Here is a 24,580-nt window from a genome sequence, read left to right on the forward strand (position 1 = left end):
CCTTTTCCTGGAGTGAGCAGGCTGGGAGAAAGGAGGAGCAGCCTGAGAATTCAGAGGTGCAGTCCCTTGGATGGCGTGAGTGGACTGCGTGGTAGACTGCGTGTTGAATAAAGTACTGGATGCATTATCCGCTATCCACGTCAGTACCTGATCGCACTCTTGTTGTTTTAATAATGGCCTACCACGCGGACCTGCAAAATGTGACATGAAGCTGGGGAGTCGAGATACGCGGCGCTCTCCTAATCCCTCAGCAGCAGGCACTGTTTCACCCCGCCCAGGACCTCGGCCTCTGTGCACCCCCTCCTTCGGACGCCCATGTCCATGTCCTCAACCTCGACCCTTCCCCCTAGTCTTCATCATGTTGAATAAAGCACTTGGAGTAAATGCTAAGCAAAATGCTAGTTATTTTGTGTACGCTTATAGGCCAAAATAGACACAATAAACAGTGTATACTGTTGTTACATAGCAGAGATTCCCACCACCCAGACATTGGTATATAGAGTACGCTATCAGCAGGCCCAGAAAGATTTTTCTAGTGTGCATACTATTGGTAGATAGCGCAAATTTACAGCCCCCAGACACTGATATATAGATTACACTCTGAGCAGGCCCAGAAAAATTTAAAACAGTGTATACTGTTGGTAGGTAGCGCAAATTCACAGCCTCCAGAGACTGGTATATAGCGTACGCTCTCAGCAGGGCCAAAACCTTTTTTTAGTGTGTATACTGTTGTTAGATTCACAGCACCAACACACAGGTATACAGCGTACGCTTTGAGCCCCAAAAAAACTAAAAAAAGAGAAATGATAGGAGTTCTGTTATTTCCTATGTACACCCCTGGCAGTACACTGCATAAAACCGATTACAGTGGGCAGAATACAGCTGGGATGCTTGAAAAAAAAGTTGTGCGCACTACTGGTCCCAGCCAGCCAAAACGCTGATGCCCACAATGAGAGGAGTAGTAATCCTAAAAAGGACTGTTGGGTTCTTACCTAACCGTAACCTAATCCCTACAATAATGGTTTCCCTATTGCAGCAGCTCTTTCCCTAAGCTCATGCAGCATGCGTCTGAGGCGAGCCACGGGTGACCATAGCTTTAATACTCGGCGGTCACCTGATCCGGCCAGCCAGTCACTGCTATAGACATGCAGAGGGCTGGTACATCACAACAGGAAGTGGTAAAGCCTTCCCTGCATGTTTAGTGGCTAAAAAATGGCACTAAACATGCAGGGAGGGGAGATGAAATTTACTGGAGGACCGTATGGTATTCGCTCGAGTAATGAGCACACCCTGAGGCTACCTACAGGGGAGCGTGATATTGGCCCGATATCGCATTCGCCAGCATGTGTTTTTATGCCGATTTTGAGACATTTTTGTGTCTCCAAAAAAGAGTCCCATCACTTCATTTTAAAGCAGCGATCATCCAGTGCAGCTTCAGCCGCGTTAGAGGATGGGAAACCTCGCATCGCACTCACGGTCACATAGCACGCCGTCCTATTGAAAACAATGGGCGATGTGTTCCAAGAAACACAAAACGATAGGGGATCGCTCATGTATACGACTGCATTCAAAAGAATAGCGTTCATATTTGCGCAGGATTTATACGTCTTGCAACGCTCAGATCTCGTGCAAGATTCTCGGCCGTGTGAAACTGGCCTGAGGATAACATAGTGGCGTGGATTAAAGATTTGTAATGCTTTCTTTTTGACAATTGATGGTGGAGGACAAGACTGCAGTACTCAGAACCACCACTATCCTCCGATACAAACATTGAAGAGACTGCAATCATCACATGAGTGCTGCTGGGGATCCTGGGTGGTGGGCCCACATTGATCAGGTAGTGGCCTGTACTGATAATAGGCCATCACCTTTTAAAGCCTGAATAACCCCCATAAGCCTAAAGCCAGAATGAATTTCCTTTTTTGAATTTGAGGCCGTCCTAACTGTGCAAAATATATTTAGAGTCATGAGTGTTTTAATATGTTTGGCATACTTTACTTCAACTATCTGCTTTACAGCAGTATAGGACAATCGAATCTTAAGAGATCTGCCCCTACAATTTTTTGCTCTTTCTCCGATCAGTCATTTGCATCGGTTAATATATTTCACACTATAAAGCTGTTTAGTTCTTTTTATCTGAAACTAAACATAAACCTCTTATATTGCAATGTTGGAATCTCTCTGCAGGTTTGAACAGGCCTATATGACAAGTCTGATTGGGCTCAGGCCAGAGAAGTATTTCTGGATGGGGCTCTCGGATACGGAGCAGAAGAACACTTTTAAATGGGCCAACAGGCAAAACGTTCTGTTCACACACTGGAACGCGGACATGCCAGGTAAGTCCTTTCTCCACTCTTAGGCTGCCTGGCCACGGGCATTGCAGCTTTCCACGTCGGACCTCCGCAGCGGGAGCATTGCCCAGGAGCAGGAGCCAGCTGACTGATCTCCATGGTCAGCCTATCTGACAGATAGGCCATCTGCAAATAATTGCAGCAATTCGCAGCATGCTATGATTCTCCGCTCGTGTACAGGGAGGGCCACACTTTTCATAGCAACGCTATAGAAAGCATGCATTGCGTTCCCCGCGGCTGGATTTTCGGTGAATGTTCATGTACATATAAGGTGCTATGTTAGCAAAACTGAGCGCTATATGTATATTCTTGTTGTTCCAAATTAATTTTAAGTGTTCAAGTTGCTCAAAGAATTACATGCCCCACAGCATTTGTGTAATCGGCGGAACTGCTTTGTTCCTCTTAGGCCGCTTACAAACGAGCGGATTTGCATTGTGGAATCCAATATAACTAATTATCATCTTTTTACCAAGCAGACTAATATATGTAACTCTATATATGCTATATACTAAAAAGTCCAGTCCACTAGCTCATCTTTCACCCACCCACCTCCTTGGGGATGGGGGCGCAGCTGCCATTCACTCTAAGTAAAAAAAAAAATTCTAATCTGGTGGTGGTTGGTAGGAGATCTAACTTTGTGATGTCCAGACAATTTTTTATTTTTTTTTAAACTCGTTTTATTGAACAGTATGCGTTTCATACAATAACAGATAGTTTAACTTTGCATACATCAGAGAGCTCTTTGGTATTAGTGTTCGGTACCCAAATACGTTACATTTTTTTTCTATATTTACCCAGCATATCTCAGTACGTGCATCTATAATGTTAATGACATTGTTGCTTATTTTACCTGTCGAGCCTGGGTGTGGTTCGTCTTAATACATTTTGAAACATTTCTTGTGTGAAGTTTGTGTTTGTTGACCCGCACCAAATCCCCCAGACCCTGTCAAATTTTTCAGGATATTTCCTGTTTTTGTAGACTATTTTTTTCGTATGGTAGGATAGTATTGATAATACTCTGCCATTTTGTAATTGTCGGGGGGCGCTTGTCCATCCATCGTAGCGCTATGACTTTGCGGGCGTAAAATAATACTTTAGTAAGGAATATTTTATCATAGTGTTGCCATTGTTCCTCATCTATGATCCCTAGCAGACGCATCGCTGGATCCAGTGGTATTAGTATTCCCATCAGTTGGGTTAGGAACTCTGTGACATCTTCCCAATACGTGTATACCATTGGACATCCCCATATTAGGTGGTTAAAATTTGCGTTTGTTGCGCGACATCGGTGACACTGACTGGTAACTGATCTATTCATTTTATGGAGTCTAGTCGGTGTCAGATAACATTGGTGCAGAATATATATGGGTTAGTTTGTTGTTCACAGCTGGTGAGACCCCGGTGTACGTAGCCATTGCGGTCTCCCAGTCCTCATTAGTCAGTTTTGGGGCAAGTTCTCTCCATCTTTCCAGCACCACCATTTGTGTATTGGGGGTCTTAGAGTATAGCTAATGGGTATATAGCGTCGAGATTAGGCCCCTGGGACCCTGTATGCGCAGTAAACCTATTAATGGGTATGTGGAGAAGGGTCTTCTGGGTTCTAGGAATTGCGCTGTCAATGCAAGTTGTAGGTATCTAAAGAATCCTGTTCTAGGTACCTGATATATTTGCTGTAGTTGCTCAAAGGAGACTAGTATTCCATCAATATATAGGTGTTCCAATGTGGTAATTCCCAGGTTTGACCAAAATTGTCTGTCTAGTAGATTCAATAAGTGCGGCAACGCTCTGTTATTCCATAGGGGGTTTCCAGGGGGGTGTCTTCCCGCCTAGTTAATTTCTTACATGCCCTCAAGACGCTTGTTGCAAGTCTGTGAATGGGCAGTATTTGTTTCGTCAACAGTCCTGGTTTTTCCAGGAGGATCCAGAGTGATGCCTCCGAAAGGAAGTGCATTAGATGGTGCTCGGAGTTCGGGAGAGAAGAGCCCGACAGCCAGCAGCGTATGTATCTGACTTGCCCTGCCAGGTAATATATTTTGAAGTCCGGTAATGCCATCCCTGCTAGTTCTTTGGGTTTTTGTAGGGTCTCCATGCGGAGTTTGGCTCTGGATTTCCCCCAAATAAATGATGTTATTAATGAGTTAGTTTTTTTGAAGAATTTTTGTGTTATAATTGTTTCCGCGTCCCTTCCCCCTTCGTCCCTACAGCACTCTCCCCCCTCCTTCCTACCCCCCCCCCCTTCACAATCGATTTTGTGTTATATTACCATTAGAGATGAGCGAACGTACTCGTTACGATTACTTACGCACCCGAGTACCGCCATTTTCGAGTACTTCAGTACTCGCGCGCAAAGATTCGGGGGCGCCGGGGGGCGGGGAGAGGCGTGGCGGTGCGGGGGGGAGCAGCGGGGAACAGGGGGGAGCCCTCTCTCTCTCCCTCTCCCCCCCCACTCCCCACTGCTACCCCCCGTGCCGCCGCGGCGCCCCCCGAATTTTTTCGCCCAAGTACGGAAGTACTCGGAAATCGCGGTATTCGGGCGAAAAAGGGGCGTGGCCGAGCACGTTCGCTCATCTCTAATTACCATCTGTCGGGTTGAAGAGTTAAACTGGAGGAGAAGAGTTCTGATAGTGTTGCTTTATTTTATTATGAAAACTCCTCCAGAAGCGTTACAAAAATATTTTCATAATGCCAATCGCAGAACGAATAGCTGAGTATGAAATTATAATACTGGCAGGTTGTACTCTCCCTTCCCATGTATGCTTGTTACATGTTGTATCTTTTGATATTTCTGTCTAATTGCCAAAACTTCAATAAAAACTGATTTATAAAAAAAAAAAATAATAATTGTTTCTGCGTGTTCTAACAGGTATAGATATTTGGGGAGAATTATCATTTTAATAAGATTTATTCTACCTGCTACAGATAATGGCAGGGGACTCCAGGCTTTTAGTTTTAGTTGCAGGGTTGTTATTAGGGGTGCGATGTTTAGATCAAAGCTCTGGGTGTGATCTCTAGTAATATAGATCCCCAAGTATTTGAATTGAGGGACAATTTGCAGGTTATGGCACACCTCTCCCGTCCTCCACTCCTCCTCCCTCAGCGGCATAAGGGTAGACTTCTGCCAATTGATACGTAGGCCTGAGAAATTCCCGAATTCGTCTATTTGGGAGATGGCCAGGGGTAGGGTGCTTTGGGGTTCTGACATGTAAAGTATTATGTAATCCGCATACAGTCCTATCTTATCTTCCCTGGGTCCGATCTTGATCCCCCTGTATAATGTGTGTTGTCGGATTTTTAGGGCCAGGGGTTCTATGGCAATCGCAAATAGGAGGGGGGGAAGTGGGCAGCCCTGTCGGTCTCCCTGTAGAGTGGGAAGGAGGCGGAGATCAGGCCATTTGCCACTATTCTTGCCGTCGGTGCACTATATAGGATAGAGACCCACCTGATGAACGGCTCCCCGAACCCAAATTATCGCAGGGCCTCCATCAAGTATGGCCATTCCACTGAGCCAAATGCCTTGGCTGCATCCAGTGAGGCCAGGGCCCAGTTTTCTTTCCACCTCCATCCCACCTGTATGATTACCTGCGTCCTTCTGATATTGTCTGACGTGGACATTCCCGGGATGAAACCGGATTGGTCCGGGTGTATGATGTCTTTGATTGCTTGGTTCAGCCTGGAAGCTGGTAAGGATTTTATAGTCCATGTTTAGGAGGGAGATAGGTCTATATGACCTGCACTCCTCTGGGTTTTTTTCAGGCTTTAGTATGAGGACTATGTTGGCCTCTAGCATCGACTCTGGAAGGTGTCCTTTTTCAAATATATCCTCATATAGTGAGAGTAGCTGTGGTGTTATTTCCTCTCTGTACTGTAGATAAACTTCTACTGGTATGCCGTCTGTACCCGGGGTATTATTTTTTGCCATGCCCTCCATTGCCTCCTCTATCTCTTCTATTGTAATGGGGGCGTCTAACAGGGATCTATGTGTTTCTTGTATTACTGGGAATGTTATATTGGTTAGGTATTTCTCTAGCTCTGCTGGAGTGTAGTTGGTTTGGGACTGGTATAGGTCATAGTAGAATTGTTGGAATCTTCCTAATATAGCTTTGGGGTCTGTAATTATTGTGCCCTCAGTTGATTTGATCCTGAGTATAGCCGGGGAGGTAGTCTCTTGTCGGGCCATATATGCTAGCAATTTACTGGACTGGTTACCTAATTCGAAGAAGGACTGGCGGGTGAAGAATAGTTTCCTCTGGGCCTTCTCTTTTAAGTGTATCAGATACTCCCTACCTACCTGTAGCCATTTGTCTCTTTTAGCGTTTGAGGGGTGAGATATAAATTCCTTTTCTTGTTGTTGGCATTGTTTCGCTAACTGTTCTCCTTCCTCAGCTGCGTTTTTTTTAATGAAGGAGATTGAGGATTTAAAGCATCCTCTAAGGTATGGCTTGAAGGCTTCCCATACCAGCATCCTATCGGGGTTTGCTTCGTGTGCCTCGTATTATATTTGAATTTGGTCTACTATTCGGTCATTTGGGCCAAGCAGCGAGAGCCAGAACGGATGTATTCGTTGCTTCTTGATAGAAGGGAAGCCTGGGTCTTTGAGAACCATGCAGATTGGTGAGTGGTCTGAGACCCCTCTTGGGAGGAATTCTATGGATTCAATTTTGGGGAATAATAAGGGGGATCCAAATATGTAGTCTATTCGACTCAATGCATGATTATGGGGTGCATGGCAGGAAAACTCCCGCTGGTGAGGGTGGAGTGTTCGCCATAGATCTAGCCATCCCGTCACCGAGATCATAGAGGCTAGGCGGGTCGGGCCCTCGTCTCCCGCCCCCCGAGCACCACCCCCAAATCTGTCCAGGAATGGGTCCATGACCATATTCATGTCTCCCATACAGATAGTCGTTGCATCTGGTGTAAATTAAGGCAAATTGTATGCCTTCCGCCAGAAGGGCTGTTGACGTTGTTGGTGGATTGTAGTAGCATAGAAGTACATATGGATCATTGTTTATTTTGACTCTTACGAAAATGAATCTGCCCTCCGGGTCTCTTTTCAATTGTTCTACCTCCCATCTGAGAGACCTTTCTATCAGTAAAGACACCCCCCTGGAATAGGATGTGTGATATGTGTGTGCTGACCACTGGACCCATGGCTTCGACAGGCATTTAGAGGTTTCGGGCATGAGGTGGGTCTCCTGTAGGCATAATACATGTGGTCGCCAGGAGCATATTAAGAAGTTTATTGTGGTTCGCTTCCTGGGGGATCCCATGCCTCTGACGTTCCAAGACACAAAAGTTATCTCAGCCATTGGCGAAGATGGTTTAATTGAGTCCGGATGGAATTGTTTATGTCGTCCTGGCCACTAGGAGACCCCCCGTCATGCCTCACTACATCCTTATTACCCGCTATGCAATCGCACTTCAGTACATTTACAGAAAAAACATTAGGCATCTGATGCACACAATTTAGAAACATTACGGTAGTGTGCTACCAACTTATAACTCTTACAACTTGTAACTGAACAGGTTTTGAATACTGAATACTTCCTCGCTGTGTTAGTATTCGTGGCTAATTTTTACTCGGGGTAACGAACTTAGCATAGCTTCAACGTTCGCTATACTTGTGGTTTTGTTGGATTGTTAGAACAGTAATGTGGGCCGACCATATCATGTTGTGTATTGGTTAGGTGGACTCCCTTTCGGGAAAAAGGAAGGGGGGAGGGGGGGGAGGATGGAGAGGGGGGGGAGAAGGGGGGGGGGGAGCAGGGGTAAATGTGGAGGGGGTGTTGCACCGGGGGCGGCCTGGAGGGAGCGTTTCATCTCTGGTTTAGCGGTTTGCGATACAATTAAGCGGTTTTGGTGGGCCCTTTGTATATAGTATGGAAGTCCCGTCACCTAAAGGAGGATAAGAAACGGTTAGGTTTTTGTATACGTTACAGTCTTTCTGGTCGTCGTCTGGTGGTTAGCCATTCTTCTGCTTCGGATGGTGAGGTGAAGAAACGGGTGCGGTCTGCGTCGATCACTTGTAGTCGTGCTGGGTACACCATAGAGTACGGGAGCTGCAGATCTTGAAGTTGCCTTTTAATACTGAAAAATGACGCTCTTTGCTTTTGGAGGTCTGCCGAGAAGTCCGGAAAAATAGATACTGTGGCGTTGTCATGACGTAGGGGTCCTCCTTTTCTGGCAGCTCGCAGAATGATATCTCTGTCACGGGAGTTGAGTAATTTTGCTAGTAGAGGTCTGGGTGGGGCCCCTGGTATGGGTGGCTTCATTGGCACTCGGTGAGCCCGTTCAATAACAAAAACCTGCGATAGTTCTGCATTGGGAAGGAGTTCGCGGAGCCATTTCTCTAGAAATTCTTCAGGTCTCTGTCCCTCGGTTCGTTCTGGTAGGCCGACTATGTGCAAATTGTTGCGTCACGAACGATTTTCGAGGTCGTCCGCTTTTTGTCTCCAGTAGTCAGCTTTTTGTGTAAGTTCTCTTATTGCGGCTGACATTGGGGAAATGGCATCGTCTAGTGTGGCTATTCTATCTTCCGTAGTTGTGACTCTTTCTCTCAGATTTTGGAGGTCTTGCCTAAGGAGGCTTACATCCATTTCAACTTCGTCGATTTTACTAGTAAGGGTAGTCGTGGTTGTTTGGATTGCCGTCAGTAACTGTTCGGACAGTTGTTATAGGGTTTGAACTGTCCCCTCTGTTGGGTTTGGACTGGTGTTCTTTGTTGGAGGAGATGAGCCCCCCGGGGCCGGCGTTGTGGAATCGGAGCTTGGGTCTTTGCGATTTTCACTTCTGACGAACGCCTTTAATTTGTCGGCTGTAGCGCTTTGCCGGGTAGGCCCCATGCTACTCTTTCAGGGATGTTTGGCGGCGTATTCCGTTGCTTGCCTATGGTTTGTAATGCTGGATTCTCAAGTATATGCGGCGCAGGGCTTCTGTATGTGGTGTTCGCCCTGGTCCCTTCTGGCTATTACTCTTTTATTAGCGGTGGTCTTCTGCGGCCACCCGCGGGGAGGCCTTCTGCAGGTTTTACGTCCTCTTTTACCCTCTATTGGGGGTATTCTGAGGTTGCTTCTATGACCTTTCCCCTAGGTATGGTGGGGAGAGGGGCTCTATTCCCAATTTCTTATTTATATAGGATGCGGTGGCTGCTGCTCTTCCCCCCCAGTACACTTAACTGGTTGCTGCTGCTGGTGCTTTTCTCTTCCAGGAAGGGGGTCTCTGCGCGGTCTTTCCTCTCGGCCCCTCACCACTAGGTCCGTCGGCTCCGTCCACAAGATGGCGGTTGTGTCAGTCGCGGCGCTGTGGGTCCGCCGCTAGTGTTGCTGTGGCTGCCGGTACCTTGGATGTTTCGCCCGGTGTCCGATCCCCTCTCTCTTTGTGTCGGTAGGAGTGCGCCGGCCCAGATTGTTGCTGGCTGACCGGGTCTTCTCTACAAAATGGCGGCGGCGGTTGCAGCTCCGCGTGTTCGCCCTCAGGGCTTTCTCCCCCTTTTGGTGCTGTGTAGGTGTTGCAGTGCTTCGCGGCGCCGCCGGTCGTCCAGGCGTCTCGCTCTTCTCTTACTTCTCCTCCAGGAAGGGGGTCTCTGTGCGGTCTCTCTACGCGGCCTTTCTCCACTAGGCCCGTCGGCCCCATCCACAAAATGGCGGCTGTATCAGTCACGGCGTCGCTTTGGCTGCCGGTACCACGGATGCTTCGCTCGGTGCCTGATCTTCTCTCTCTCTGTGTCGGTAGGGGTGCGATAGGCCCGGGCAGTCGCTCACCGGCCGACAGTCTCCTCCACAAGATGGCGGCGGCGGTCGAGGCCCCACGCGCCTGCCTTTAGAGCGTTCTCACTGTGGGTGCCGAGCAGGTGCTACAGTGCTCCACGGCTCCACCGGTAGTCCGGGCTTCCAGCTCCTCGTTTTCTGCTATATACAGCGCCGGGTCTGGGGCCCGCCGGCTGGCTGGTGTGATGGCGGCGCCCTCAGCTTCTCAGGTCTCTCCTACAGCTCTACTTCTGCTGTGTATTTGTCTGCCGGGGGTTGTTTTCTTGTGGACTGGTCTCCCCTCTCCTCCGGTGGCGTTATATCGGGGTTGGGAGTCCTCAGGATAGATACAGGATTGTTGGCTGGTCGGTTAGAGCAGGAGCTCTTCTTACATGCGGCCAGTCAGCTCGGCTGCTTGGCCACGCCCCCCATGTCCAGACAAATTTAAACTTGCACGATACAGGAAGACACAAAATAGCACAAGAAGGAGTAAAATGATATTATTACTTCTCGCACAAATCCCTCCTTCTGCGATGGTTTCATCATGTCACATAGTCCCATGGTTAGCATGATCTCCACTTTCATCCCGGAAACTTGAGATAAACACTTAGGAACATATTGCCCTACCTAATGTTAGGAAGATGGACATTCCAAAGAGTAATCCATAATCCTCCAGGTTATACCCAGGTAGGGTGGCCCCAGCACGTTCCTGAGGGATCTCTTCTAACCCTGGGTCTAAGGGTAGGAGACTCATGTGGGGGCTGGAGAGGAGGCAGAGAGGGGGCGGGAGCTCAGAGCTCCTGGCTCTTCCAGCCTCCTCCCCCTGCAGAGAGAGATGCCGTATATCTGCCGGCATGAATACCCGGCCGATATACAGTCATCTGAAGCCATTACAGAGCCAACACCGCTGCAGCACGACATGCTCTCTGAATGCCAGGGAGATGACTGCTCCAGTGAGATGGTGACAGGGAGCGCAGGACAGACTAGACAGGTCCTAGTGGTGGGGGACTCAATTATAAAGGGGATAGACAGGGCAATCTGTCATAAAGACCGGGATTGTCGAACGGTGTGTTGTCTTCCTGGCGCTCGATTTCGACACATTGCGGATCGGATTTACAGATTACTGGGAGGGGCTGGTGAGGATCCAGCAGTCATGGTGCACGTTGGCACCAATGAACAAATTAGAGGTCCATGGAGGGCCCACAAAAATGATTTCAGGGACCTAGGATCCAAGCTTAGGGCGAGGACCTCCAGGGTGGTTTTCTCGGAGATACTACTTGCACCTAAAGCCACACTAGAAAGGCAACAGAATCTTAGGGAGGTAAACAAGTGGCTCTGGAGTTAATAATGTGTAAAGACAGCAGCCGTCTTTACACATTATTGGATCCTATATTTGGAACGTGTTCAGCTTCCTGGACGGCTGGTGCATGATTTAAGTCCTGCCACAAGGTTTGGAATGGAGTAATGCTGCTGGTAACTGCACTTTTCTGACTTTAGTGGTTCTGGAGTTAGTGTAAGAAGGAGGAACCGTAGATATGGAGGAGGGCTTCAACCATTAAAAATAATAACCATTAAAAATAAACGCATACATCTAACAGGCAAATGCTGAACGCGCTTTGGCCAGACAGTGGCCTTTGTCAACAGCTGTTGACAAAGGCCACTGTCTGGCCGAAACGCATTCAGCGTTTACCTGTTAGATCTATGCGTTTTAATCAATAAAGTTACTATATTTAATGGTTGAAGCCCTCCTTCATATCTACAGTTCCTCTCGTGAAGTTTAGCCGATTGCCAACGGCCATCTGCAGACGGAGCTCTCGCTGGGAAACAGATATTTTTTTCCCCTATACCAGAGGCACTGCTGCTGAGGTGAGCCCCTATTCATTTTTTCCTTTTTTACTTAAATGTAAGAAGGAGGGGTTAAGGTTGCTGAGAACTGGGCTGACTTTCCTCTCGGCTATAGGCTGTAACATAAGGGACGGCTGCATTTCAATGGGAAGGGTGCAGCTCTGCTGGGGAAGATGACTAGTAGGCTGGAGGCGTGTTTAAACAAGGGACTGGGGAGAGGGCAAAAAGATAAACAGGGGAATAGACAGTGTCGATAGCGACCTGGGTCTAAGTAATGGGAATGGGGGTTGAGCAGGGGGTGGGGTTAGTACAGTTAGAACTGACAGAACAGCCAATAGTACCATTAGCAACAAAACTAATTTAAAGAACAAAAAAACTGTATAAATTGTATGACCACGAATGCAAGAAGTCTGATCAGCAAAGTGGGTGAGCTTGAAGCAAGACTGACCGATGAAAACTATGATATAGTCAGAATAACGGAAACATGGCTTGATGAAAAGTGCGATCGGGCAGCGAATTTACAGGGTTACAATCTCTTCAGAAGAGACCATGGTGCCCGGAGGAGGGACTATGTAGACTGGTCGAAATTCTGAAAGCATACAGCGAGATTTCAAATTTCAAGATTAATTTCGACAAGTCCACGGTCTTGAATGTATCCATCCCGCCTGCACTTAGCAAAAGACTCTCTAGCTCTTCACTGTTCGCATGGTCGGAAACAGCTCTGGACTATCTAGGAGTTAAAATCCCAAAAAACTTAGATGATTTATTTGCAACTAATTTTGCCCCACTACTGGATAAGGTGAAAAAACTAGTTAAGGATTACGATTTGCCAAGCATCTCCTGGTTCGGGAGACGCAACATACTTAAATCATACATATTACCGATCATTATATACAAGATCAGGATGTTGCCAATATACCTTCCTTCGAGCTTTTTCAAGTCGCTTCGTACGTTATTTGCAGCCTACGTGTGGAGGCAAAGAAGACCTAGACTAGCATACAGTCTAATGATCAGGAGGAAATCGGAGGGAGGCATAGGTCTACCAAATATTTTAGATTATTATCGGGCGGCCCAGTTAAATTACTGGATGGATTTGACACGTCCCTTAGGAGACCAGCTTCTGCCAAAACTAGCACTGGCCCACTCTAAGAGTGGTTCACTGGATGACTTGTGGTTCCCGGAGAGGAAAAGATACTGTGCAAAAGATTTTTCTCTACTGCTGAAAGGCCCTTGCGAAGTAGTAGATAAAGCAAAGGAGAGTTTGACTCCGGGACCATTTCCGGTGGCCCCACTAAATTTATTACCTAGATATCTGACTCTGCAAGGAGATCCGGTTTCTTCCTCCATTTGGAAAAAATTTAACCCTTTTACAGTGGGTGATCTCCAAGGGATGGCTCATAAGCCGGCGGCAGAAATTATCCAAACACTCCTACCGGACTGGAGCCCTTCATTCCTGGTGAGAGCCTCAGTGACAAAAGTCTTCGAAGATTTCCCTGGAACCAATAGATCCACCAGGCCCAAAACTCCATTTGAACGCTCCTTAATAGATTCTGACCCCAGGGCGCGTAGAATTTCGCATCTTAGAGGCCAATTTATAGTCCCTCAGGTGATAAATAAACCCGCATTCTTGACCTCCTGGGAAAGGGAATTGGGTATCCGGCTGACATCAGCGGACACTAAGTCAATCCTGGCCTCCGCTTATGGCCTCTCTCCTTGCATCCTCGCCCAGGAATCTCACTATAAATTACTGGTACGCTGGTATAAAACCCCACAATGGTTGCATGCATACAAGCTGGCATCACATGACAGATGTTGGAGATGTGGAGTGGAGGTTGGCTCCTATCTGCATATATGGTGGTCATGCGTGAAACTTGAGACCTTCTGGAGGGGAGTGGGCGTGGTGCTGGGTAAGATTAAACAAAATTTTGTTTTAACGCCTGAGATGATCTTTCTATGGAGACCGTCCCAGACGTTCCATCCGCTGAGAGACAGGTTGGTAGCCCAACTGATCGATGCAGCTAAAGCCCTGATTCCATTGCTTTGGAGGGACGAGACTCCTCCCCTTCTCTCGCATTGGAAGGAGAAGGTAGATTGGATTTATAACTTAGAAGAGCTCGCTAGCTGGCAAAATAATACACAAGAGAAATTCATTACAACGTGGCACCCCTGGCGTGATCTGAGGCTCCTAGACATACTATCCCAGTAGTCAATGCTGATATCCTATATCCCCCCCCCCCCATATCCTCACCCCACCCCCTCTTTACCGCCCCCGGCTTTCCCCACAAGTTGTTATACAGGTATGGAATTACAAGCATGCGCCCCCGGGGCCAATTAGGTCCATTCCGGGAGTGGACATACTGCGGCTGCAGTACCCTGAATTGGTATAATATGCCTTTGTTGCAAATTATCTCGTCAGGGCAGTAGATACCTGTGTAAGGTTGATGTTTATATGACAAGTAATTTTCCATGTATGTATCGAAAAATTTGGAATAAAATCTGATTTGAAAAAAAAAAAAGAAGAGACCATGATGAACAGAAAGGGGGAGGGGTATGTCTGTACGTTAAATCATACTTAATGCCAAAGCTACGGGAGGATATAGGGCCAGGAGATGAACATGTGGAATCTCTGTGGGTAGAAATACATGGAGAAAAAAATAATAAAATACTGATAGGGGTTTTCTATAGACCACCAAAAGCAACAAAAGAAACCTTATCAGGGAGCGACAAAAAAACTAAACTTAAGTAAAGCAAAATTCGATCAGCTTAGAACTACTATCTGTAACACAAATTGGGACGACATCCTCAAAAATAACAGTACAGACGACAAATGGGAAAAGTTTAAAAACATCCTAATCACCTCATGCGAGCAGTTCATACCATTAAAAAAAAGAACCACAAGTAGAAGGAAACCAATGTGGCTCAACAAGACTATTAGGGGGGCAATAAACGAAAAAAACAAAATGTTTAAACTACTAAAACAAGAAGGCGGCGAAGAAGCGCTAAAATCATACAGGGAAAAAAACAATATGTAAAGGAAAGATCAAGAGTGCTAAGGAGGGGGCAGAAAGACTGATCGCCAAAGAGAGCAAAAATAACTCTAAACTGTTCTTCAATTATATTAACAGCAAAAGGATTTGCACTGAGAGCACTGGCCCTTTAACGAATAATGCAGGAGAAATCATAGAAGACGATGGGAGGAAGGCAAATCTATTAAATGGTTTCTTTTCAAGTGTATTCACGAATGAAAATGAAATGTCACATGAGATGCAGGGGAATAAAACAAACCCCCCTGCTACACATAGCATACCTAACACAGGATGAAGTGCATAGCCGGTTACAGAGGATTAAAATCGATAAATCACCGGGTCCTGATGGAGTACACCCAAGGGTTCTAAGGGAACTAAATGATGTGATAGCTAGACCACAATTTTTTTATATTTATGGACACTATCAAGACCAGGGTTGTACCATTGGATTGGCACATTGCCAACGTGGTTCCAATCTACAAAAAGGGGTCCAAAAAGAGCCTGGTAACTACAGGCTGGTAAGTCTCACTTCAAGAACTGGAAAAATATTTGAGGGGTTTCTGAGTGATGCCATCCTAGAATACCTCAAGGAGAAAAACGGACTAACTCCTCACCAGCATGGGTTCATAAGGGGTCGATCATATCAGACCAATCTGATCAGCTTATACAAAGAAGTTCCAAGCTGGACCCGGGAGAGTCTATTAATCTTGTATATCTGGATTTCTCTAAAGCATTTGACACAGTGCCGCATAATAGGTTGATATATAAAATGAGGCAGCTCGGATTGGGTGAAACCATGTGTATCTGGGTAAAGAACTGTCTTAGAGATAGAAAGCAGAGGGTGGTAATAAATGGTTCGTACTCAGATTGGGCCACCCCTGCTAGTGGGGTGCCACAGGGCTCAGTATTAGGCCCAATTCTGTTCAATATATTTATCAACAACGACCTGATAGAGGGACTGCACAGTAAAATATCAATATTTGCAGATGATACAAAACTATATAAGACAATTAATACAATGTGCGGCTACAAAAGGACCTAAACAAGCTGGCGGCCTGGGCAGAAAAATGGCAAATGAAGTTCAGGGCTCACACCCACTAGCGGTTTTTTCTCCACTGCGCTGCGAGAGTAAGTGAAAACTCTCGCAGAGCAGTGCGAGAGATCGCAGCGATATTGCTGCGACAGTCTTTTCAATGGGGCCAGCGGCAGCAGCGCTAGCCCCATTGAAAAGATATGGAGAATGCCGCTGACTTCTGCCACAGCTGTGACAGCTGTCACAGCTGTGGCAGGAGTTACCTTCGTCCCCGCGGGGACCATGGTGATGAAGGAACCCTCCGTCACAGCTGTGACAGCTGTTACAGCTGTGGCAGAAGTCAGCGGCATACTATCCCATTGCTTTCAATGGGATCGGCACAGCTGCCGATCCCATTGAAAGCAGTGGTTTCTGACAAGCCCTGCAGAATGATTATCGGAGAAGGGCTTGAAATATAAGCCCTTCCCCGATAATCATAAAAAAGTGGTTAAAAAAATAATAAAAAAGTTACTCCCCTGCTGTCAGCCGCGTCCTCCGGCTGGCTCCCCGGCACTGCTACTAAGCTCTTTCAGCAGACGGGGATTTAAAAATCCCCGCCTCCTGAAAGGGCTGTGCAGATTGGCTGAGGGCTTAGCCAATAGCAGCTACTGCTTAGCTATTGGCTGAGCGCTCAGCCAGTGGCAGATAGCTCTTAGCTATCCATTCATGAATAGCAATATCTTAGCTATTCATGAATGAATAGCTAAGAGCTATCTGCCATTGGCTGAGCGCTCAGCCAATAGCTAAGCAGTAGCTGCTATTGGCTGAGCCCTCAGCCAATCTGCACAGCCCTTTCAGGAGGCGGGGATTTTTAAATCCCAGTCTGCTGAAAGAGCTTAGTAGCAGTGACGGAGAGCCAGCCGGAGGACGCGGCTGACAGCAGGAGAGGTGAGTAACTTTTTTATTATTTTTTTAACCACTTTTTTATGATTATCGGGGAAGGACAATACAAGGATTTCTCCCATGATCTGTTTATACTCCCGACTGCGTCAGTAACAAGAGGGCATCCGCTATGTCTAGAAGAAAGCAAGTTTCATCACTAACACAGGAGGGGGTTCTTTACTGTAAGAGCAGTGAGACTGTGGAACTCTCTGCCTGAGGATGTGGTGATGGCAAAATCCATAGAGGAGTTTAAAAGGGACTAGATGTCTAGGCACTATGATATTACAAGATATAGACATTAGGTGATCAGTGGGTTTGTAGTTCCGGGTCTTTTCAGGTAGGAATTATCAATGTTGATCCAGTGATTATTCTGATTGCCATTATGGAGTCGAGAAGGAATTTTCCCTCAAATGGGCTAATTGGTTTCTGCCTCTTGGGGTTTTTGCCTTCCTTTGGATCAACTAGAGGGTGGAAATAGGCTGAACTAGATGGACATTGTCTTCATTCAGCCCAACATACTATGTTACTATGTTACTATGATGATCCCCAGTCAATGAGTAATTAAGAACCAACCAACGGTCATCAAGCCATGCTGCCACCATTTTTCGGGCAGCTCTGCTCTGGTGTTTTTGTGACAACATAGACTTTTATTAGACCATTGCCTGATCTCCTCAACAGTGAAGGTAAGGACACAAAAGGCTAGAGATGGATGCTGTAGGCGCAGGAGTACACATTTAACAATTATTCACTTTTCTGCATCATTAAATGCTATAACAAGTCCTTAATGATTTTTAACAAACTTATTGTCCCAATCATCTTTCAACATATTATTCAGTCCCTGTATATGGCAGCACATAACAACTGTGACGAGAGCTGTTTTTTTCCTGGTTCAGGAGCGAGGACTCTCTTGCAGTGCCTGGCGTGTATGCAGTTGTCTTTTTCTTCCAGTTTGACTGAAGTGGCAGTCACAACTGGATCTGGTATGGTCCATCAAATCTTGGTTGCAAACTTTTTCTGATATTTTCTTTTGAGAACAACTCAGTCACCTGAAAGTAAAATTATGCGACTGTTCTTTTGAGTCTGGATCTGGAATCGAGGAAAATAAATGTTTATGAGTGACAGTTAACTCCTGAAATAAAGCACTCACGTGGGAAGTGATGTCCTCATGCTTGGACTGGAGAAAGTATAGGCCTGTTACAAGGACTCTACCAAACCTTCATAGGGACTCAACTTAGTCTTACAATTAGGTGTGGTTCTAACTGAGTGGTGGACTAATAAAACATGTACCTCAATTATTTTCTATCACTTCTGATTCATTTATGTACAAATTACTTTGGTTGCCAATTTTTTCAGCTGTATCCTTGGCATTGGCATTTTTAGCTAATGTGAGAAGAGATCTATGCAAACCAACATAAATTCCAAAACCCCTACCTTTTCGTAGCTGTATGCAGTCAATCTGCAGTCACTGGAATGGCCTTGGCTCGCATTGAGGAGGTACTTTGAGCAATTGACTAACTGGGTTGTGATGGGCGCAAGCCATGCAGCCCTGCATATACCGAGTCACAGCAGTGTTGAACCCTGGAACAGTTCAAGCAGAAGACTCTATATCACACATTACCTCCAAAGATTGATGGGTTTGTTCATGGCTCAGATGTGATATCATGGAGTAGGGTGTGCGGAGGAGGCACAGGAGTTTATCCTTCCTCCAGATCCCATCAGTGTATTGCTCACTACTCTCTTTTGCCAATCCTCTTTTTCTCCCTTTAGAGGCATATTCCTGTAATTTAGTCAACAAAAAGATAGCCACACCCTCTTTGGGTGCAACCAGGTTAACAGCCATTACCTCATTCAAGGGGAGTTGGGCTGTTGTGTCTGCTTTCCGGTTCCCTAGAGCCTCAGGAGATGTCTCCTTGGTGTGAGCCTGGACTTTCATGATAGCCACCTGTTTGGGAAGAGCTAAAGCCTTGCACAACAAATACACTGCTTCTGCATTCTGGATTTGTTTATCCAAAGATCCAACAAAATTTACACCACGCCACAAGGATACAAGATCAAATATGATTCCAAATGCGTACCTTAAGTCGGTGTGGACATTAACAGTCTCATCTTCAGTCAGTCTACATACTTCAGTAAGTGCCATCAATTCCGACTTCCTGAGCAGACATCCCAGGAAGGGAGTGTTTTTTTTCCCCCTACAATTCTTTATGTTGGTTACCACTGCACAACTTATTCTGCTTGTCCATCTTCATGATATCTGGAAAAATTCTACAAAAAAGTCAAAATCTGCATTAGCTATGGGAGTTTGAACAACATTTTCAAAACCCCTAGTTTCACTGGCATTACTTCCCCTGCTGCCCCTATCTCCCCCCTTTCTAAATTCAGCGGACGTAATGAATCTGTATTTAGAATAATTTTAATTGTGATGTGAGGGTGCTAGTAGGGCGGTCACGTACTTAGTGAATCTCTCAGCTGAATGATTTTTAATTTGTGCTCAATGTCTATGATTGCATTAGGGACCATGACAATAAGGGAGCCACAGCTCCTTTGGTACCTGCGCAAAAACTTGTTGCCAATAGGGGAAAGAATTTACAATATATAACCATAAGAACTACACCAATGGTGATTAACTGCTGGTTCATTAAGGGACTAGTAACCCTAACATCATTTGATGTATATTTAATTTATGTTTGTATCACTGTAAGTATGTCTGCCATAATAAATTGAATGGGCAGGTCTCTGACATCATACATCTACCCACACTGGAAATGTAAATAAAGGGACAGTGCTCCTATAGTCATAGGAGAATGCACTTTGATAATGAATAAATTCTCTCACCTGATTTCAGACAAAATCATTGCTAGATGACAAGAGCTTAGTAGGTCTGCTTTAGACCACTTCTTTTCTTTGGAACTATTTCACCGAGGCAAGGATAGTCCAGGGGACCACAAAATTCCAATTCACTGATTGGACTATCTAACTAAAATATAACTTTTATTGAATAATTTAAAATCTAGTTGTTGAACGAACAAACATATTCCAGAATATATTGGGCTAATTTATTTGAATTATTAACTAGTGATTGAAAATGTCCGTAGGATGTATACTTTGAGCTGTTCTACTATCCGAATCTTGAACCAACACATACTTCTATTAGTCACTTTTTTCATCAGTGACTTATGTGACAAACCTTTAACACACTTCAAGCACTGATAGTATTATCTTTTTCCCTATCAGGCCTTAGTCAGACGGGCGTTTTTTGCCGCGATTTGCGCATGCGCATGCGTCCGGCGATTTTTTAAAACCATTGCTTTGCAATGGTATCGGACACATGAGCGCTTTTTATGCGCTCGTCCGATAAATTATAGAACAGAAATAGCAGATCGCACCTATCTGCGATCTGCGATTCCTGTTCTCTTCTCTATATGCGCTCAATGGGGCCGGCGGCAGCAGCGCCGACCCCATTGAGAACATATAGAAGACAAATCATTCTTCTCTGCCACAGCTGTAACAGCTGTGGCAGAGAAGAACGATGTTTGCCCATTGAATTCAATGGAGCCGGCAATACAGCCGCCTCCATTGAAAGCAATGGGCTGCCGGCGAGCGCAGGATGAATTGTCGGGAAGGGCTTAAATATATAAGCCCTTCCCTGCAATTCATCCAGAAAAGTGTTAAAAATAAAAAATATATACATACTCACCTGCTCCCGGCAGCCAGAGTCCCGTGCGGCCGTACTGCAGTGGGTGTGAAGGGGGTGTGAGTCAGACCTGTCCCCTGATTGGCTCAGCGCTGAGCCAATCAGGGGGCAGGTCTGACTCACACCCCCTTTACACCCCCTGCAGCCGGGCGCGCGGAACTCAGGCTGCCGGGAGCAGGTAAGTATATATATATATTCTTAATTTTAACACTTTTCTGGATGAATTGCAGGGAAGGGCTTATATATTTAAGCCCTTCCTGACAATTCATCCCACACTCGCCCGCAGCGCATTGCTTTCAATGGAGCGGGCTGTATTGCCGCTCCATTGAATGCAATGCGCTGGACAGCTCCGGCCCGTTTCTAATGAAATGCGGCTAGGAGCAGATTTTCCGGCGATTTTCGGGCACCGGTCACGCGATTTGCGGATGCGCATCCGTCATGCGATCCGCAAATCGCGCGAAAAAACGCCCGTCTGAATAAGGCCTCAGTGATGCATGTGACAAACCCTTACTACATCTGACACATTGAGAGTATCGGTAATTTTTGGGTTATTCATAAGGATGAGTGAGCACTAGAGATGAGCGAGCACCAAAATGCTCGGGTGCTCGTTACTCGAGTCGAACTTTCAGTGATGCTCGAGAGTTCGTTTCGAGTAACGAACCCCATTGAAGTCAATGGGTGACTCGAGCATTTTTGTATATCGCCGATGCTCGCTAAGGTTTTCATTTGTGAAAATCTGCAAAACACAAGAAAGTGATGGAAACGACATAGAAACGAATAGGGCAGGCGAGGAGCTACATTTTGGGCTGTATCTCAAGTTCCCAGGTCCCACTATTAAGCCACAATAGCGGCAAGAGTGAGACCCCTCCCCCCCCCACTGTCAGCGTAAAGATCGTTCTCCTCTGCCACAGCTGTAACAGCTGTGGCAGAGAAGAACGATGTTAGCCCATTGAATTCAATGGAGCCGGCAATACAGCCGACTCCATTGAAAGCAATGGGCTGCCGGCGATCGCGGGATGAATTGTCAGGAAGGGGTTAAATATATAAGCCCTTCCCTGCAATTCGTCCAGAAATGTGTAAAAATAAAATATATATATATATATACTTACCGGGTCCCGGCAGACGGAGTTCAGCGCGGCAGGCTGCAGTTCTCCTGAACTGCTCTGAACAGCTGTGAGTAGTATTCAGCAGCCGGGGATTTAAAATGCAGCCTGCCGCGCTGAACTCCGTCTGCCGGGACCAGGTAAGTATATATATATTTTTTATTTTTACACATTTCTAGATGCCAGCAGCCCATTGCTTTCAATAGAGCCGGCTGTATTGCCGGCTCCATTGAATTCAATGGTCAGTGCTCGTTTAATCCAGACGAGTACCGCGTGGTGCTCGTCTCGAGTAACGAGCATCTCGAGCACCCTAATACTCGAACGAGCATCAAGCTCGGACGAGTATGCTCGCTCATCTCTAGCGAGCACCAAAATGCTCGGGTGCTCGTTGCTGGAGTCGAACTTTTCGTAATGCTCGAGAGCTCGTTTCGAGGAGCGTACCCCATTGCAGTCAATGGGGACTCGAGCATTTTTGTATGGGACCGATGCTCTGCATACATGATGACTTGAGAAACACCAGAAAACATCAGAAAGTCATGGAAACACCACAGAAACAGATAGGGAAGGGCAGGGACAGCATGCACGGCTGCATCTGAGGCTCCCAGGTCCCACTATTAAGCCAAAATGGGGGCAAGAGCCTGGCGGTCACCCCCCTAACAATTTACTTGGCACAAACCCTCATTAGCAAGGCACATGCGCTGGCACATCTTACGTAAGCACTACACTACCTGCAACCAAGGACAATCATTGCATGCGGGTGACACTGCTGCCTCTTCTCCTGGATTACATGCTGGCATTGCTGCCCACCCCCCACCCACCCCCACATGACCCCGCGTCCACAGCTCACACAAAAGTTTCCCTGCGCAGCGTTTAGCTGGCCTCATGCCACGCGCTCGCTTCATAGCCACACCACCCTCATGTCTATTTATAAGTGCGTACTGGATGAGGAGGAACCGGAGGCACACACTGCAGAGGGTTGGCAGGGCCTGGTAGCGACCCTCTTTGAAAGTGTGGGTGATAGCCCACAATGCTGTTGAGAATTGATGATAAATTGATGTACAATCATCATTTCAATCCCGTACCACCTCTGTCACAAAATTGTCAGGAGCCGCAAACGTGGGCATAAAGGGGACTCTTGCCAGCACTTCTACACATCTCCACAATGCAGCAATACTCTGTGTGGGAAGCACGTGAGCGGGCCCAGAGTCAGGCTCAGTCCCAGCCTCCACCTCTTGTGACCCAAGGTGCCGCGAGTTACATAGCAATGGGAAATCCATGTGTCCCCACACAATTCATTCTGTGTAGGTGTCAGATAGCTCAGCAACGCAATGGGAAGTCTTTGAGTTCCTTGGGCTCTCCTATGCTGTCAGTGCACAAAGATGGTATTACACAGGAAGAAATAAGTGCCCAAACATCGCAGAGTTTCACCCCACCAAGGACCTCCGCCTCAGCCCACATTTCTGCCCAATTCATTTTTTATGTGTCAGATAGCTGAACAATGCAATGGGGAAGCCTTTGTGCACTCACAGTATAGGCGAGCCCATGAAACTCAAAGACAGTATTAAACATGAAGAAAAGAGAGTGCCCAAATATGGCAGAGTTTTACCCCGCCGAGGACCTCGGCCCACACTTCTGCCCTAATCATTCAGTGTATTTGTGCCAGATAGGTAAAACACCGAAATGGGAAAGCCGTCTGCACCCTAGCCAAGTCAGTGAGTGTATTGCCGCCAGACAGGTAAAGCAACGCAATGGGAAGTCTTTGTGCACCCACCGCATAGGCGAGCCCATGAAACTCAAATACGGTATTACACATAAAGAATTCAGAGCACCCGGACAAGGCAGTTTCACCCCACCAAGGACCTCGGCCTCGGCTCACACCCTCAGTAATCATGGGCATAAAGTGGACTCGGATGCTAGTACAGCTATAAACGTCTCTTTAAAGCAGTTACGGTTGCTTTCATCGCTCCAAAGACTGGATGAACCACAAAGAAGTTCTACAGGCCATACCTGGCGCAGTTGATTCTTCCCCCCCAGGACCTTGGCCTCTGCCCACATCCTCAGTAATCGTGGGCCTCAAGCTGACTCTGATGCTAGTGCAGCTGTGAATGTCTCATTAACCCCTTAACGACCAGCCCATAGTGTTTTTACGTCCTCCCAAAGTGGGCTTTATTCTCTGAGGACGTAAAAACATGTCTCCTGCAGAGAATAAAGCCCCTCGGGCTGTGGACGTGACAGCTCCATGCTGTCGGTGTCCGCAGATAGTCGACAGCATGGAGCTGTCATCCCGGGCTGTTCGGACCCCCCCCCCCCCCCCCGGCATTGCGATCGGCGCTATCCAATGCATAGCGCCGATCGCAAAAAAGTAAATAAAACTGCAAAAAAAGTTAAAGATTCAGCTGCCCTGAGGGATCGGATCCACCAGGGCAGCTGAAATTACTCACCCGGGTCCAGCACGCTGCTCCCCGCTGTCCCGATGCTCCGGGCGCCGTAGCCCCGTCAGCCGCATGCGCAGAAGGCCCGGCAGCGCGGGTGACTTAAAATCTCCTGGCTCCTGTAGGTAGCCGGGAGGCAGGAAATGTCAGCGGGGACTGCGGTGAGCGGTCCCCGTTACCACGATCGCCGTTATACAATGGATAAAGGCGATCGCGGAAAAGTGCAAAAAAGTGTAAAAAAAGAAAAGTTTCACCTCCCCTCATGGATCGGATCCACGAGGGGAGGTGAAAATACTCACCTCAGGTCCGCCGATGTCCTCCGGCTGGTGTCGGACCCCCGCTGACTTCTGCGCATGCGGTGTGGCGCGTATGCGCAGAAGGCCGGCGAGCCCGGCAAATTCAAAATCTCCCTGCACCCGGCTGTCACAGATAG

The 24,580-nt window shown here is 46.9% G+C and overlaps 1 protein-coding gene across 1 annotated transcript in view; it reads left to right on the plus strand.

Moving 5' to 3' along the window:
• The window catches only part of LOC136586785 (macrophage mannose receptor 1-like), a 359,197-nt gene that overhangs the window by 83,823 nt on the left and 250,794 nt on the right, over positions 1 to 24,580 (plus strand). The window contains exon 11 of the mRNA XM_066585009.1: positions 2,188 to 2,336. Coding sequence (XP_066441106.1) covers positions 2,188 to 2,336 — 149 coding nt within the window. The remainder of the gene's footprint in view (positions 1 to 2,187; positions 2,337 to 24,580) is intronic.

The sequence above is a fragment of the Eleutherodactylus coqui genome, chromosome 12, assembly GCF_035609145.1.
Source record: "Eleutherodactylus coqui strain aEleCoq1 chromosome 12, aEleCoq1.hap1, whole genome shotgun sequence".
Taxonomy (NCBI): Eukaryota; Metazoa; Chordata; class Amphibia; order Anura; family Eleutherodactylidae; genus Eleutherodactylus; species Eleutherodactylus coqui.